Source organism: Aspergillus puulaauensis, chromosome 5 (assembly GCF_016861865.1).
Source record: "Aspergillus puulaauensis MK2 DNA, chromosome 5, nearly complete sequence".
NCBI lineage: Eukaryota > Fungi > Ascomycota > Eurotiomycetes > Eurotiales > Aspergillaceae > Aspergillus > Aspergillus puulaauensis.
The window spans coordinates 4,210,964-4,227,558 of record NC_054861.1 but is presented as its reverse complement, the minus strand read 5'-3'; the positions used below and the strand labels follow the sequence as shown (position 1 = coordinate 4,227,558).

The window sequence follows — 16,595 nt, the reverse complement described above, 5'->3', positions numbered from 1 at the left end:
CCTAACCCTAACCCTAACCCTAACCCTAACCCTAACCCTAACCCTAACCCGGACCCGGACCCTAACCCGGACCCGGACCCTAACCCGGACCCGGACCCTAACCCGGACCCGGACCCTAACCCGGACCCGGACCCGCCTCGCTGCGCTCGGCGCACTAAATACCCGTTCTCGAACACTCAGCGGTTATCGGGCGCTTCGCGCCCTCCAACCCATAACTCCCCCATAAATAACTCGCAGCGGTGATCAAACTCCACCCTATCTTGAATCCTAAACCCTTACTATCGCAACTGAATCCTCAACTTCAAAACCCTCACTCTGAATTTAAACCCTTAACTTTAAAACCCTCCCTCTGATTACTTAACTCTTTATATCAAAATATTCAAACCAACCCTCCAAACTCGAAAATCTATAACCTTATAACCCTTACCCTTATAATGAATCCGATTGTTTAAAACCCTCCCTCTATACTCTAAATCCCTTAACATCAAAACCCTCACTCTCTACTTCAAAACCCTTACTCTGAACTTCAAAACCCTCCCTCGAAATTTAAAATCCATACTCGAAATTTAAAATCCTGAACTTCAAAACCTTTCCCCTATCTACCAATCCCTCAATATTCGAACCCGGACTCTCAAATCAATACTTAAAATCTTGAAATCTTTAACCTGACCCTGTGAAAACTATAACTTCTGAATTCTTCACTTTGATAAACTATCTTGATTTCCAAATCCCCGGACTTTATATCCTTGAATTATCTGATTCGGAAACCTAATAAATCTCCCACTACCCCCTGATTATACCCTTTCGCACCTCTAAATGTATCCTCAATCTAACTTATCTCGTTTCTTTATTTTCTCTTTAATGACTATTCTTTATTATGTTACTTAAAAATCTCTATAATTTTGATGATAATGCTCCTGATCCTGGTAATTCTTAAAATCTTCCTGATTATTATATCTCTTTAACCAAGTTATATAATCTTTTTTATATATTCTTATAATCTACTTCACTCGTTAATTAATTTAACCCTCTTCCTGATTCTCTAATCCAAATATGATAAAATATATTCTGATTCTCTTAATAAATCATTACCCTGTTCTGTCCTATGTCCTTACTTGAATTATAAAACTAATCAAAATCCTTTGGCTATACTCTATGATCTATCAATCTAATTTTTTCCAAAATAATCATCTCCCGGGATCTTTCATACCCCGATAATATATATATATATCTGGTCTGCATCTAAAAATATCTCCTGCGATATATACTCTTCGCTATAACCCGGTGATATATATCTATATCTGGACCAAACCTAAAACTATGCCCTGTCATATATATTCTTCACCACACACCCGGAATGATATGGATTTCTCTTCTCAATCCTACCGTCATATTAACCCGGCTTCGATATCATGACATACCCGTCGTAACCAACAAAATACTGCCTGGACCTCAACTCCCTGTCTATCAACAGTACCCTGCCCAAAAAATGCCGCCACCGATCGATAATCCCCGGCCGGAACGGGCCCGGCCACAATCTCCTGCTGGAATATCTTCCCGGCGTATATCACCCGGCCCTCCAACTGCCGCGGCTGTAACCACTGCTCCCATGCGGGCTGGACCATACGGCGGAATGGCCCGTACACCATCCCGGCAATCATCGGGAGCAACGCCCCGCGCCATGTACATGCCTCCCCATGCTGCCACCCATGGCATATCGCCTGCGGCATCCCGCATTGATAACAACACCGAAACGGCACATAATCCACCCGCCGCTGCACCTGCCCCAACCATTCCTGCGCTGCATGGCTCTCTGCATGCGTGCATTGCTCTAATTGATGGTCCCCATCCCGCCCCCGAACCGTGCAAATATAACACTGGTCCAGCCATTGCCGGGCCTCCTGCTCAATGAATTCCTCATCAATCCCAGCCTGCATGGCCTGCGCCTGCTGTTGGACGGCCGCCTGCTCATACTGCCGCTCTTGGGGGGTATACCCGGCGCTGGCGGGAATAACCCGGGCTCGGGGCACCTGGGATGTAATGGACTCGCCGCTGTCAATGGACATGGCCCGCGGGTGATCCGGGTTCTCCCCTGTATCGGAACTGGATGATGCATAATGCGGGATAAACCCTAATCCAGTATGAATCTGGGCTCCAGAACTGCGAACCGCATCATTGGGTAACCCTAACTCTGGATCTCCCTGCCCGGAACCTTCGAACCCTGACTCTGGTGCCCTCCCGAAACGGCTGAACCCTGACCCTGACCCTGACCCTGGCGGACTGCTGGCCATACTAACGGGCTCCTCCTGCACCTCCCAATCGGGATCACACCCGTCACATGCCAATTCATCCGGACCCTGATCCCGGCACCGCTCCCGCGTGTATCCATCCACCGTCCCATCCAGGTACCCATCCCTAACGCACTGGTGGCCGCAATCACCCGGTGCAGCCCGTCCTGGAACCGCTGCATCACCCCAGCCCGGTCCACTGCCTCACTGTGGTATGCCTCACACCCGAATTCCCGGCTGATGGCCTGCACCTGGCTCTTGGTCTGCCCGTACACGATCACCCGGCCCCCCCGCGCTTGCTGGATCCGACCCTGGATGTACTGCACCACCCCGGGCGTCACCAACCACTGATGGGGTTCCCGCGGGGTCTGGCGCGGTAAAATGGGCCGCCATACCCGGTATGCCACGTTCCCCCGGCTGGTCCGGGCCCGGTACATACCCACCGCGCTGGCGGGATGCTGGATCCGCTGGACAAATATTCGTTCCATACTGGGGGGCAGTGTGGCCGTTAAAAATACCATCTGCGTGCGCGCACTGACCAACCGCCCTAATCGGGCCATGGCCGGCCGGAAATCCTTCTGCGAATTCAATATAATATGGCACTCGTCCACCACGATCCGGTCCAACCGCCGCATCCACCGCTGCCGGTTCAAAAACGTGTGGAAATCCGGGTCCTCGCTGGATTCGGGCGTCACCAACACAATGGCAGCTTCATCCGGGGGTCGTCGGCTCTCCCATGATACACACCGGATCCCGAGCTGCTGGCACCGCTGCATCAAATCCGCCCGCAGTGAAACTAACGGGACCACCACGATGGTACACCCCCCGGGGCCACGAACGCGGGCAACATGAATAACATGCTTTTCCCGCCCCCGGTGGGCATCACCGCCACCACCGGGCTGGCCCCATCCTGGATGGCCTGGATGGCCGGTTGCTGCACGCCCCGGAACTGTATCTCCCCCTGTCCGGTCATCCGCTGCAGTGCGGCCTCCATGTCCGTGGCCTGCAGCTGCGTCCGCCGCCGGGCCTGGTGATCCGCGGCCTGCGCCTCCCATGGGTTGACCCGTTTCCCCAGCACCGTGGGGGTTTCCGCGGTAAACCCTAAAAACTGATGCCAATCCATGCTGGATGCCCGGAACTTCAACCGCCGCACCGTCGTGCTCCCGGCGAATTCCATGCTTTCCCGCCCATATACCATCCCGGCCACGTGGGTGCTATGCCCGGCCTGCTCGTCTGCAATATCCCCGATCCCGTCATCGGGGTCGGTATCGGCGGCAATGGCTGTCAGCTCCTGCTGCCGCTCGGTTTGGATGTTGTCCGGGAACGCGCTGGATCCCCGCAAAAACCGCCGGCTGATGCCCACCGCGATGTCCCGGTAATTCGCCACGTTGAACCCGAACCCTAACCCCAGCCCGGTCTGGCTGGCCTGCTTCAATGCCTCCCGGAACCGCTCGCTCGTCCACGTCCGTCCGCTGCCCACGTCCGGTCCCCATAAATATGGACTGCGGTGGTGGGGTTGGGATTCAGTCCCGGGTTCCACCGTCCGCCCCCAGCTCACGGCCAGCTGCCGCAGGAATGGCAACACCAGCCATAAATACCAAACCACTAATTCACCCACGGCCCGGGGTAAATATCGATGGATGATCTTCACGTCATTACTGCTATAAAACCCCTTGTGGTATGCGGACACGAACACCACCATCCCATCTTCAATATATATATTGCGGCGCATGTTGGTGTCGGTGTTGACATGCTGGATACTCAGCAGCTCGGGGGCCCGCGCGGGGGCACCGCTGGTCAAATACACGGCCACCGCCAGCTTCTCCTTAAACCGGGCCACCTGCTGGAAGTACTTGGTGGCCTTGCTGGCGCTGAGCCCCCCCTGGGTGACGAATGCCCGGGCCACCGCGGGTTCCTGCGCAATCCGGTCGATTAACCAATGGCGCCCCGGAACGGGCCACTGCGTCCGCTGGTCCGATAAAAAACTCCAACCCGGCGTGGCTTCGGTGGGATTATCAAATAACCCGTCCCATGGGATCGCCGGCCACTGGCGGGGTTCGGGCTCACACAGCAGCCCTCCCAGTAATCCCCGCGCGGCCTGGACCAGCCCGTGCACCATCCCGCGGAACTGGCCCATGGTAAAATCCAGGTTCTTGTACAGCAACCGCTCCGTGCCCATCCAGGTCACATGGCCGGGGGCCGTGGTGTTGTAATGGACCTTGAGCCTGTATGTCCGCCAGTCTAACAACACCTCCACCGGCCCGTGTTGGCCCCGGACCATGAACTTACCCACCATGATATCAACCCCGGTCTGGAACGGCATGCGGCCCTGGCGGGACATCCGGCTGATGGGGGCAGCATCTTGGCTGTGGATGGACAACGGTGGGGATGACGGGATCGGGCCCCCACCTGTACCCTCCGCGAACCCTTCATCCTCCATGATCAATCCCAAATCATCGTCCGCGGCATCCCCGGTCCAGGAGCCCTGTTCGGCCTGCCCCGCCCACATCTCGATAATCGCCATGGGCTGGGGATCCAGCCATAATGCCTTCTGCACGACCATGAACCGCGCCACCTTCAACACCCGTGAAATGATCGGGGGTAGCTATCCGGATCCAGCCACGTCTTGATCCCCCGTCCGAGCACGGCCATACTGCATACCAGTGCACTCTCATATTCATGAACCTGGATCTTCTGGTTTAACAGCTCAATGCAAAACTCCAAGCATGCTGTTTCTACCCGGGTCATGACAAACCCGGCAACCCTAACCCTGAACCCGGAACTCTCCTCAGCTGGATCCTCCATGGGATCGGGGCTGGCGCGGCTGTCGTCCGGGACGGGGATGCCACAGCCCCATGCACCACCTGCATGGCCGCCTGCCACAGCCGTTGCCAGGTCTTCCGCTGCCGGCTGGTCATGATATATCGGGGCTCCTTCCCCTGCCATGGCCACTGGGTCTGGGTGCGCGCGATGAATATTAATATCTGCTGCCATGGCCGCACATGGTCCTGGATGCTCTTTTCATCCATGTACGCCTGCAGCGGCGTGTGGGGGGTCTGCCCCGGCATGGTGCAGATCGCGGCCATGCGGATCCCGCTCCCGCAGTGCTGCACGGTCCGCTGGCTGCGGCGGGCTAACTGTTCCATAGTATCCCAGATCACCCGCATGGCCTGGCTGGTCTCGTCCATCTCGTCTGCTCCCGGCGTGGCCACCACGTCCAGAAGGTCCTGCGGGTGTACCTCAGCCAGATACCGCGCCCACCGGGTCCGCCGCAGCCATGGGTTAGCATCCTGCAGCTCCCCGGCCTGGATCACCTGGTTAGCAGCGGCCTCGTCATCAGCTGCTGCCTGGGCCTTGATCTCGGCTACCATGGCCTCCCGGTCAGTGCTGGGGGTGGGTGGTTCCACGGGCTCGGGGTCGCAGGATCGAATATGCACTAAATGGGAGTTCTTCCGCGATGGGAATACCTGCTGCCATGCTACCATGCGGAATGACTGCTGGAAACTAGCCATGCCCTGTTCCCGCTCCTGGCGACTGACAAACCCGCTATGGCGATGCTGGGTCCATCCATGGACCTGCTGCCAGTGTTTCCGCATACTTTTGATATGGGTGGTGATGTACTGGCAATGTTCGGGGTCCTGCTGGCACTGCATGCCGTTCATGTACAGTTCAATCCCGGGTAATGGATTCTGCAGCATCCGGGGGATCTGGACAGCGTGGGGTTCCTGCATCACATTATCCCACTGCTGGATTGCCTCGGCCACCTGCGTACACTCCTGGGGCTTGATGGAATGCTTAACCCGCAGATGCGCGGCTACCTCCTTGGGGTGCACACCATATTTGCAGCAACGACATATGATAATCTGTAAACTAGGGATCCTTTGAAAAAATTGATGTTCCATGGTGCAGGACTGAATCTGCAAGATATATATATATATTATATGGTGGTTTCGGACTCGAGTCGCCGGGATAAACTTGGGATATGAATTAAAAATAGCCTGAAACTGGATCCCCTACCTTTCTTAAGCATGAAAATAGCCCCTGAATTCTTGCTGACTATATATGGTTGGTTCGGACATGTCATTTGTACGGTCGGTCGCGGGTGGTGATGATCCCCCATCAAACCTGAATCTGTTACCCTAACCAACTTCAAGCCAGTACCACACCCTTTGTAGTAAATCAACCAGCTTGAAATTTCGCCAAGTTATACTTTAACTAATACTGAACCGGCTGGCTTAGTTTAACCTCAATCGCCCTACAAAAGTGCATGGAGTGCTACACATGAAAAGCATGGAGTACTACCCCTACCATAGGTGCCTTGAGCCAATCACAGTAAAACCCTAACTGCTCCACAGCGGGCAGTCCTTCAAGGACTCCATGCCGCCTGTAGGATAGGTGCCTTGAGCCAATCACAGTAAAACCCTAACTGCTCCACAGCGGGCAGTCCTTCAAGGACTCCATGCCGCCTGTAGGATAGGGTTCCAAATATCACCCATGGATGCAGCCCCCGTCGCAAGACAAGGGGAGCCAATAAAGCCCGTAAGGAATCGAAATGCAAGAAGCATCCCAAAGTTCTTGGCGTAGATGACAGCAAACTGGAAGAAAACAAAAACAACCAGGGTGAGGACATAGGTTGGGCTTCGGCCAATATTAGGCAGTTCTGACAAGGGTGACCAGACCATCGGGCCTACTATGCAGTTAGTTACTCGATTCCGGGTCTAGTAGGAGGACCGAATATACATACCAAGACCATACCCGAGAACAAAAAGAGTGAGCCCAAGGACGGCCGCTACGTTGCTCACTCCAAACTGCTCCGAAATGCCAGGGATACCCGGAGTGTAGATGGCAGAGCCGATATAAATGGCAAAGGTGAGTAGCCATATCTCACAGCTGACAAGGAACTTCTTCATGGTACTCCAGTTTTGAGGATTCTAGGTCTTCTTATCAGCTTTGCTCTCGGTAGCGACAGCTTCGGAATACCAAGCTGCCTTCACTTTGGGAACAGCCGTACCTCGCTATCGTTTGCTCCTCGCCAATCCACAACAATAGCACCTTCTCCCAATCCGGTTCCTGGTCGAAGGCCACACTCACTTCCATCGCGAGTCGGCTGCCAAGAATTACGCCGAGTCACTCGGGAAGCCTGCGACATGACACTGTATAAGCCCCAAGTCTCATCTTCCTCTGAACTCTCCACAGATGGAGGCGGTGCCTCTTCATCTTTGGCTTGCGGTGGTGCTTTTCGACACTGCTGACAAGTAGTGTGGTCTATCTCTTCTGGGTATTGAAGAAATCGCGAATTCGTCAACAGGCGAACCAGCTTGCCAAACGCGGAGTCACGAATTGTCTCCATGGACCTGATGTCCCACTTATTACTGGAGGCAGCAGATATTGGGGAGGAAAGGCGAATTTAGCACAGTTGTATCTAATTACTTTGGGGGCGTCTGCAAGTGCCACAGCTTAAATATCATAAAGCTACAATGACATGGCGTCATGACTTCTATAGGGGCAAATCCGTAATTCCGTATACCCGGGGGGGGATACCTATGCCCACTGATGAATGAAATGGTTCCGCAAAGGATGGTAAACCTGGGTTTACTTAACTGGCTTACACGGAAAATTAAAAGCTAGAATCGTCTTCACCGTGACCGAGACCTGAATTGGTGGGCAAAAGGTGAGTGTTGTTTATATATATATCGTGGGGACGAATCGACATCCGTGGTGGGGACCGTGACTTTCCTAACCAAGACTAGAAACTCCCAGGCAAAATAAATATACACACAACCTCTGCTGTCCATCAACATTAAGATACAGAGAATGCACTTCAATAACTTACAGTACCGGAAAGCAAGCTAGTATAGTGGAACGCGCACTGGGTCTATCACTCAGATCAGGGCCCAGGTATTTTAATATGGCTTAAGCCAGTGTCTTTAGGAGGTGTATTCTAGTCTACAGCAGTTATACAGACCCAGCGGCTGGACAAAACCCTCCTTGTATCCAGGCTTCTGACTATCTCCTTTATGCCACTATGTTTTATTGCTTATATCTTTAGCATGCAAGCATGTCTATTGTTCACAAAGGTAGGGTTCGCCGTATCAGAACGATAAGACGTGGAGCTCACCTGAAATTTTGCTATTCCCCCTCAGTTCTCCAGAAGCGACTTAAACACATCAGCCGGTGTGCGCTTTGGAGCAGCAAGATCGAGCACTTCTTTGCTCGTTGTAGAGACCGCACACTTGCCTTCCCACGCCGTCACTGGGGCGTATTTGATAGATGCGATCATTTCGGGAGCAGCGCCATGTGGCAGCGAGTCAACAAATGACATGTCCTTGTAACTAACATGCTGGACTTTGGTTCCAATATCTCGCTCAACCATGTTTACGATCTGCTGGCCTGTGATATCCTGGGGTCCGTTTAGAACATATTTTGCTTGATTATGCACAGCAGTGTCTTCCTGGGACAGGAGGTAGGCTGCAACGATGCCGACCTCATCAGGATCAATAATTCCGACAGGCGCATCTTCTGATGCCAGTAGCCGCAGGGTGGTTTGCTTTCCCGTCTTGCGATACTGCTTGACAAATTCAACGGCGTTATAAAGGTAGAACGTGGAAAATATATTAGGTTGAAGTGATGTCCATTGCAGACCACTGAATTCCGGCGAACCCAGAAGCGTTTCGATAGCCCAATGTGAACGGGGATAGTAGGCATCGCAATCCGGGTGAACATTCGCAGCAGTAGTCGAAATTCGTACAACGTACTTTACACCTGCCTTGAGCGCGGCGAGGTGGAAAGCCGATTCTTCAGCGAACTGGGTTGGCTCGTTGTGGGATGCAATAAATACTCTGACTACCTCGTGTTCTCGGAGCCAGCTAGCGGTAGTCCCAATCCAGTTCTTCTCGACTATCTCAACACCAGGAATCTTGGAGAGATGCTGTGCAGCAGTGCCATTGAGTGAGCGGGTCATAGCCAGGACTCGATAATCCGCCAAAGCCCCGGTGGTCCTCAACAGCGTAGGCAGAGTCTCGGTGACACTTCGGCCAGTGTTACCAGTTGCACCGACGATCAGGATGGTTGGAGCCATTATGGAATAGATGAATATAGGAAAGAAGTCTTGCAAGATTTTCTGTGGTAACAGGGTAGGACTTGTCAACCGCTGGGGTACTGCACCTGCATTTATACTTGACCATATGCCTTGGATTAACTAGTTAGTTCATGACAACCAGTGGTTGATGTAATCAGTGTCTGTGGGATCTCCGGTGGGATGTCCGAGGTAATCAGTGGGATTTCCGAATTACTCAGTGGGATCTCCGGATGTTACAAGGTCGACGTTGCTTGGCGGAATTGCTCCTTGGTTGCCCACCTCCTTACTACACCATGATGGTATCCAACACGGTCACCAAATTGGCTTAACGAGCCGCGACAGAGTGATGAGATGCCCAGCGATAATCCAGTAGTACCGATCCCATTAGGGTCAATGTCCTCATCCGAGTAGGTCCCTGACATCATCCTATTTCTCACCGCACTCGACCCGATTACGAATTTTTATATCGGACATGACATCGCCAATCGAATTTAGCTGTGATTTCACTGGCTGCAGCGCAAGTTATCGGCGAAAGGAGCACCTAAATCGCCACAAAGCGCAACATGGCCCGCGACAGTCATTACTCTGTCCGGTCTGCGGGCGGATATTTGTACGAAGGTAGGAAGGATGATCTTCAGTGAATATGGATATTTTATTCACTGTCGAATTCTGTTTCTAGTGACACTCTCCGCCGGCATGTGCGACAGAGCCACCCAGGGAGTGAACCGATTGTGCCCGTAAGGCGGGCCTGTATAAATTGTCGGAGCCTCAAAACTCGCTGTGAAGGAGGGCCGCCGTGCACAGGTTGTCTACGCCACAATGTTCCTTGTTCTTTCCGCCCTCAGCCCCGGGTTGCAAAGAAGGGCCATAATGCAGGTCAAGTGATTGAGCCCAGTCATTCCGAGAAAACACAGCGCTTCCTTCAGCTGTACTTCAAACATTTCCACCCGTTCTGGCCCTTTGTGCATCGAGGCTCGTTCAACCAGAGCAATGAAATGCCGCTACTGGTGCAGTCCATGGTTGTCGTTGGCATGTGGGTCGAAGACCTGCCGAATACAAGGTCAGCAGCGATTGATCTTCATAAAACGCTGAACACAGCTATCTATCAACAAAGGGTCTGTTTGCCCTTACTGTCATGCCCTGGCAGCACCACCTGACAAAGCTTGCAGGAGAAATGGGATGCCTCTATCGCGGAGAACGTGTCTAGTATGTGCACATGGCCTATTCCAATGTACCAGGCTATTCTTTTGCACATCATATTTGCGTTCATAAGCAAAAAGCCCATCAGTCTGGGTCTTGATCTAAAACCTTCGCTTCAGCCCGCTGATTCTGATCTTCTGGCTGCATTGGTGCGAAGTTGCAGAAGACTGGGCATGCTTCAGTATGCAAACATCCTAGCGCGATACAAGCCAGGCGATCTTGCCTCATATGTTTGGGTAGGAGTAGAGGAGGTGAAACGATTCAATCTAGCGCTATTCCAGCTGTGCAGGCGCGTAAGCTCCGAGAAGCAGAGTACTAATGTGGAAGGAGATGGTCCTCCCGCGCCAACCAGCTGGCTGCTCACTTCACATGAACTAGAGTTTCCGGTGCCGAAAAACGATGCCCTCTGGAATGCCAAAGATAGGAAGGAGTGGATGGATGCTACTAATAATATGCAAAACATTGGCTTGGCCAATGTCATGGAGTCAGAGTGGATTGCAAAATCAGCAGAACCATTGCTGCTTACATGAGATTTGAATGAGTAAAGTAGCATGTGAGGTTTGCTAGGTACAGATAAGACCAGCTACAAGAATATTTGTATAATATCTAATTCATTCCGTACGAATTACAGTGCCATTGGCAGGGCCGAATGGAAATTCTTTCCTGGATACACTTTTGAGATAATTTATTTCAAAAGCCCTTAGTAAATCTTTTCCTTGCTTGTCTAATCTGGGTACTCTGCTGCAGGTTCAGGCGAGACATAACCTTCAAAACAGGGATGAATACGATAGCTATTATAGTAGAGTATTTGCCGTGCCTACTTACTAGGGCTGTAGTCTGAGTCCGTATCCATGGGGCGAGGATAGGGAGATCCTTTCTCTACAGTAAACTCTGTTCCAACCCATCCTAAGAGACTCTAATACGTATGTGATTATGCTCGAAAAAATTGGGTATCGAAGCGGATGTAGAGATGATCGTTTCCGGAGGCCACACTGGTGGCGACTGTGGTGGGGGCTCCGGTGGGAGCTTCGTAGCTGGTTATAACTACAAATGGCCTGATAATCATCGATGTAAACAAACTAATGATATAAATGGTGATGTTCGCCCGGCACGCGGCGTAGCAGCCAGTATACAATATATGTTCAGAGCAGACCACCACCCTTCGCCATTCTATTTCTCATTCCTGCAAGCATTCCGGCGGACTGTCGATGAATCGACTGTGGAGATGGCCAAAGATACAATTTTATATAGCTAAACGTGGGTAGTCAGGACATGGGTACGGCGTTGGAGGGTTACTCGGTGAGCACTTACATCTAGACCTGCCACCAGATAACTGGGGGTCGAATCACCATCGGCAGTCAATGAGCCTTGCGCAACTCCTGGACCTTTGCTGACACCAACCCAGGGGGAGACAGTGCCATTGGTAAAGGTGAACATGATTCCTGTCAGCCCTTGCGAGGAGAAAGCAACATGGATATGGTCAATGGCCGCGGAAAGCGGCATGTCAATCCATTTTGCAGCGAAGGGCTCATGAAACCCAGCTATAGCGGCAGCATACTCACCCCCAGAGGATGGAAATATGCCGATCCCTGATACAAAAGTCATTGCTCCGATCTGGCGCGTGGAGATTGCTATCTTCCCGCGATAGTATTGGCGGGGATATGGAAGTGGCTGTGCTCTACGATGAAGAACACGACATCCGCGCCAATGTGGGTATTTCGTCGTAGAATACGAGAGATCGCCGGTGAATTTATTAGCAGTTTCTAATAGCAGAGGTGGATGGGCGGCACCCTGGCTGCACGGCAGTTGAACTCGGGCTTGTTCGCCTGGTCCTCCGTGGACTGCAGTGCCATATAGGCTAGGACGAGAAGCAGAATCCTGTTCCACAACCAGCGCAATGGGTTCAACAAGTTTGCGGACCCTTTTCCGGTTGACCAAGCAGAGGCTTTGTCCGTCTTGTAGCATGGCTCTTACAGCGAAAAAAAGCCCACGCCAGTCGCGCCTACCAGTGAGGTTTGCGAACATGAAGTCCGCCTCGCCCCCTGGCTGGAATCGCGATCGCCAGTATGACTGAGGTAGTCTATCCAAGGCCGCAGTTACAGCAAGGTTCCGATTGACGAGCCTCAATATCGCAACCTCTTCACAAGATAGATACGGTAAGATCTCATATATCAGCTCAGGGGGCAGGGAGCCGAAGCTTGAACTGCTTGCACTCTGCAAGTATTGGGAAGCGGTACAGGGAGCAGGCGCCGCGATCTCAAACGCATCCAGTGATGGAGAGCTGCAGGGATCAGCGTACAGAGGCGAAGTCTCATCCACTGGTAGCGGTCGCGGGCGAAAACGTTGTCCCGCGCGCAGCTTGTGTGTTCGGGCGGCACCATCGTAGTCGTGCCCCCAGTCGAAGCTGGATCCGTTCATGCAAGGGACGCACAATAGCTGGCGATAAACCGCTGGAACTATTGCTTCTATATTCAAGTGGCTGAGTCGAAGGAGAAGTATCTGCCAGCAGGAGTCATGAACACCAAATGCCCAGGCCTGCCCACGATAGTCGGATAGTTCCCAACTGCCCCACGACGGAAGCTCGGTCTCGGCATAAGATAGATTGCTATCAGCGGGGGCTTCAAGAACATCATAGTTGTAAATCAACCCGACCCCGGTGAGAGTAGCGCGATCAGGGATATCCGTAGTGGTCAATCCACGGACCTTGCGGTACCATGGGCGGGGGTTGCGCTCATGCCAAGTATCTGGATTGATGGGATCCCGTTCCAGGATGACTCCACAAAAGGCACAGTAGACGTTGTTGTGCATGGTGGGGAACTGGAGGTGTGGAAATTGGGGGATGGAGGGGAAACCAGTTCTTATACGAAAAGTGGCGAGGCTGTGCTTTAGGGCTACAGCCTGATATATTTATAGCAGACAATCAGATGTTATAAGACAAATTATTGAAGAAAGCATCAACTAACCAGCCTGAGACCTAACTACTGACTACTTAATACTTACTACTTACTACTAACTCTAACTACCCCCCGCAATCCCTGCCGCAACAGCATTGTCCACACTCGCTACCTCAATAACCGTCCGAATATCCCCGTCTGCAAAGTCAACCTGATCCCGGAAATACAGCTTATCCCTCCCATAAACCTCCACCGTGAACCCCCAGTCTTTACCCCTCAGAACAGCGAGCCGCCCGGTGCAATCAACCATCTCGCCACCGGCGATAACCATCTCAACGGCCTGCGCGAGACTCTCGACGGGCGAGAAGAACTCCGGCGGGAACGCGCTCCACTCGTCCGCGCGGAGCATATTCGTGTGCACGTTCCCGGGGCAGACGGTGCAGATGCGGATCCTGTCGTTGTGGTACAGCGGGGACGCGACGCCGCGGACGAAGTGGATTGTGCTGGCCTTTGCAGCGCCGTAGATTGGTTGGAAGCTTGCAGCGTACTATTCATGCCAATATAAGGTATATAAGAGAGATAGAAAGGGAAGAGGGTCTTACAAGCCCCCCGATACTCCCCGTCAGCACAATCACGCCCCCTTTGCCCCGATGCGGGCTCAGGCGCATATAATGCAGTGCCAGATAAGCTGTCAGAATCGGCGCAGCACCGTTAATCAGGTACGGAGTGAGATTCAGCGGCTTGAGCGGTGCTGACCCGTCGCTATCACTGTTGCCAGTAACAGTATTATTAGGGTCATGGCTTGGAAGGCTTGCGCCTGGGTGTCGTAAGATGTCAGGTCGACTTCGTGGAAGGTGGCGCCCGGAACGGCGTGGAGGGCTGCGTCTGCGGCTGCGCGGTTGCGGTCGAGGAGGTGGAGGGTCCAGGATCCGGTGGCATTCAGGCGTTTGGCTGTTTCGAGGCCGATGCCTGAGACGCCGCCTGTTATTATGCCAATTTCCTTGGCCATCTTTGATTGCGGGTGGAGATTAGTGTTTCCACGAATTCAGTCACAAGGCCTCGTGGCTGCGGAGCATGTGCGGGAATACGCGGGCGAATCTGAGCAGTGCTCTTGCGCAAGCAGTGAGCTCTGGCAGCAGAGTTGGATGGTTGGTTGGCGGGGGTGGTCTGCAAAGAAGGGATGGAGACTGTTGAGCTCGTGGGATGCGTCTTATATCAAGTGTACCAAGACACTTACCTTAGACTGTCAGAGTACCACTTAGGATGACCGTCTCCAACAGCTCGTCCAGGCCGGACATCTCCTTCCTCGCCAAAAACTACGAGGACGAAAAGAGAAAACGTCTCCGAGCTGAAGGCGACGCACAATACGAAGAACCCTAGTCGAGCACGTTCTCCCAACTCAAATCTCTCGAAGAGGACCCCTGGGTCGACCACGACCACCTCAATTCCCAGCCCCAGATCCTTGGTGACGGACAGCAAGTCAAGTTCCTGGCCCTCGGTGCTGGGTTTGGGGGTCTTGTATTTTCGTCGTACCTGGTCGACGCCGGGTTCAAGCTAAAGGGGCAGGGCGTCTTCCGTACACGTATCGAGTCGCTGACTTAGGACGAGGCCCAGTCGCGCTGGGTTGCTGCCATGGAGCAATATCGCGGACCCAAGGAGACGCCTCTTCGGCTCACGGTCACAGCCCAATATATTATCCTGGCCAATGGTGTCCTCAACCATCCCAAGATGCCCAGGGTCCAAGGCATCGAGGGCTTTCAGGGTGAAATCATCCATACCGGCCGCTGGAACTACGGGATCACAGGCGGCTCGCCTACTGATGCACGTCTCACCGGGTTGAAGGGCAAAAAGGTCGGCATTGTCGGCACCGGTGCAACCGGCGTGCAGTGTACCACGGAGCTCGCGAAGTGGGCAGACCAGCTGTATGTCTTCCAGCGGACGCCGTCGGGGGTTGATGCACGCTGTCAACGCGAGATCGACCCGGCGGAGTGGGCAAAGATGACCTCCAAGCCTGGATGGTGGGCTGAGCGGTGCGAGAACTTCGACACAATCGTCTCTGACGAACCGGTCGAGGAGGATTTAATCAAGGATGGCTGGAGCACGACAAAGACATTATCAGTGCTGGCTGGCGCGCAGCATGGTCTGCTCGCCCCGGGGGATATCCCAGCCCATACCCAGAACATGCTTCAGCTCGATGCTCCCCGTACAGACCGGATCCGGCGGCGCGTGGACGAGCTCGTCACAAAGGATAAGGAGGCCGCCGAGGGGCTGAAGGCCTGGTATCCAACATGGTGCAAGCGGTGCGCCTTCTTACCCCTTCCCCCGGGCCTTCAAACTCTTACTGACAGAACCATTCCAGACCTCCAGACCATGCTTCCACGATACATACCTCCAAACGTTCAACAACCCCAACGTCACCCTCGTTCCCACAGAACAAGAAGGCCTCAAAAGAGACAGCCACAAGGGCCTCGTCGTAAACGGGAAGGAGTACGAGCTCGACATCCTGATCCTGAGCACAGGCTACCGCAGCCCAGGCACGAACTTCGCCGAACCAAGCCGCCGCTCTAACATGACCATCCGAGGCCGCAACGGTCGCCTTATGTCGGAGAAATGGGCGACGGATGGACCTGGGTCATTGCACGGGCTGACGACGCATGGGTTTCCGAATTTGTTTCTCACGGGGCCCTCGCAGACGGGGTTATCGGGCAATGTGACGCACGTCTACGATGTAGTCGGAAGGCATGCGGCGTACATTGTTGCTGAGGCGTCGAAGCGGAGTAGTGATCCTGGGCGAACGGTCATTGAGCCGTCGAAGGAGCATGAGGAGGCGTGAGTCAATCGACTGCTTGAGCTGTCCACTTTCATGGCGCCGATGGCTATTTGCTTGCCGAATTACCGCAACGGCGAGGGTGCTGCGCTCTCTGCTGAGGATCAGATCAAGGCGGCCAAGGCAGTAAATTACCCTCTTGGGATGAATGCGTATAGGAAGCTGCTTGAAGGCTATAGGGAGAGTGGTCGGTTGGAGGGGCTGAATGTGTCCGGTTAAGTAACAAGTATCTACTAGATGTATATTCTAGCTATAGGTTGTTTAGTATTTTATACGTTCTTGTCTGCCAGGTATTTTATCCGACAGTA

General features: G+C 53.3%; 9 protein-coding genes across 9 annotated transcripts; 2 read left to right on the top strand and 7 right to left on the bottom strand.

Annotated features, from left to right (window-relative positions):
* Positions 1 to 1,421: 1,421 nt before the first annotated feature.
* APUU_51663S (uncharacterized protein) lies at positions 1,422 to 2,066 on the bottom strand (the record flags this gene model as incomplete). Its single annotated transcript, XM_041706796.1, has 1 exon — positions 1,422 to 2,066. A coding segment is annotated over one exon (645 nt), but the record flags the coding sequence as incomplete, so codon positions are not given.
* Positions 2,067 to 3,084: 1,018 nt separating this feature from the next.
* On the bottom strand, positions 3,085 to 4,851 carry APUU_51662S (uncharacterized protein; the record flags this gene model as incomplete). The annotated part of the gene is made up of 1 exon (XM_041706794.1): positions 3,085 to 4,851. The coding sequence occupies one exon, from the start codon at positions 4,849 to 4,851 to the stop codon at positions 3,085 to 3,087; it is 1,767 nt and encodes a 588-aa protein (XP_041559145.1).
* Positions 4,852 to 5,032: 181 nt separating this feature from the next.
* Positions 5,033 to 6,190, bottom strand: APUU_51661S (uncharacterized protein; the record flags this gene model as incomplete). The annotated part of the gene is made up of 1 exon (XM_041706793.1): positions 5,033 to 6,190. The coding sequence occupies one exon, from the start codon at positions 6,188 to 6,190 to the stop codon at positions 5,033 to 5,035; it is 1,158 nt and encodes a 385-aa protein (XP_041559144.1).
* Positions 6,191 to 6,736: 546 nt separating this feature from the next.
* Positions 6,737 to 7,638, bottom strand: APUU_51660S (uncharacterized protein; the record flags this gene model as incomplete). The annotated part of the gene is made up of 3 exons (XM_041706792.1): positions 6,737 to 6,975; positions 7,033 to 7,219; positions 7,300 to 7,638. The coding sequence occupies 3 exons, from the start codon at positions 7,636 to 7,638 to the stop codon at positions 6,737 to 6,739; spliced, it is 765 nt and encodes a 254-aa protein (XP_041559143.1).
* A 789-nt stretch (positions 7,639 to 8,427) lies between these two features.
* Positions 8,428 to 9,366, bottom strand: APUU_51659S (NmrA-like family protein; the record flags this gene model as incomplete). The annotated part of the gene is made up of 1 exon (XM_041706791.1): positions 8,428 to 9,366. The coding sequence occupies one exon, from the start codon at positions 9,364 to 9,366 to the stop codon at positions 8,428 to 8,430; it is 939 nt and encodes a 312-aa protein (XP_041559142.1).
* Positions 9,367 to 10,361: 995 nt separating this feature from the next.
* APUU_51658A (uncharacterized protein) lies at positions 10,362 to 11,096 on the top strand (the record flags this gene model as incomplete). The annotated part of the gene is made up of 2 exons (XM_041706790.1): positions 10,362 to 10,481; positions 10,536 to 11,096. The coding sequence occupies 2 exons, from the start codon at positions 10,362 to 10,364 to the stop codon at positions 11,094 to 11,096; spliced, it is 681 nt and encodes a 226-aa protein (XP_041559141.1).
* Positions 11,097 to 11,817: 721 nt separating this feature from the next.
* On the bottom strand, positions 11,818 to 13,374 carry APUU_51657S (uncharacterized protein; the record flags this gene model as incomplete). Its single annotated transcript, XM_041706789.1, has 1 exon — positions 11,818 to 13,374. One exon carries the CDS (start codon positions 13,372 to 13,374, stop codon positions 11,818 to 11,820), a length of 1,557 nt encoding a protein of 518 aa, XP_041559140.1.
* Positions 13,375 to 13,581: 207 nt separating this feature from the next.
* APUU_51656S (putative secondary metabolism biosynthetic enzyme) lies at positions 13,582 to 14,469 on the bottom strand (the record flags this gene model as incomplete). Its single annotated transcript, XM_041706788.1, has 3 exons — positions 13,582 to 14,007; positions 14,063 to 14,148; positions 14,217 to 14,469. 3 exons carry the CDS (start codon positions 14,467 to 14,469, stop codon positions 13,582 to 13,584), a joined length of 765 nt encoding a protein of 254 aa, XP_041559139.1.
* A 623-nt stretch (positions 14,470 to 15,092) lies between these two features.
* Positions 15,093 to 16,293, top strand: APUU_51655A (flavin-containing monooxygenase; the record flags this gene model as incomplete). Its single annotated transcript, XM_041706787.1, has 2 exons — positions 15,093 to 15,760; positions 15,828 to 16,293. 2 exons carry the CDS (start codon positions 15,093 to 15,095, stop codon positions 16,291 to 16,293), a joined length of 1,134 nt encoding a protein of 377 aa, XP_041559138.1.
* Between the last annotated feature and the right edge of the window lie 302 nt (positions 16,294 to 16,595).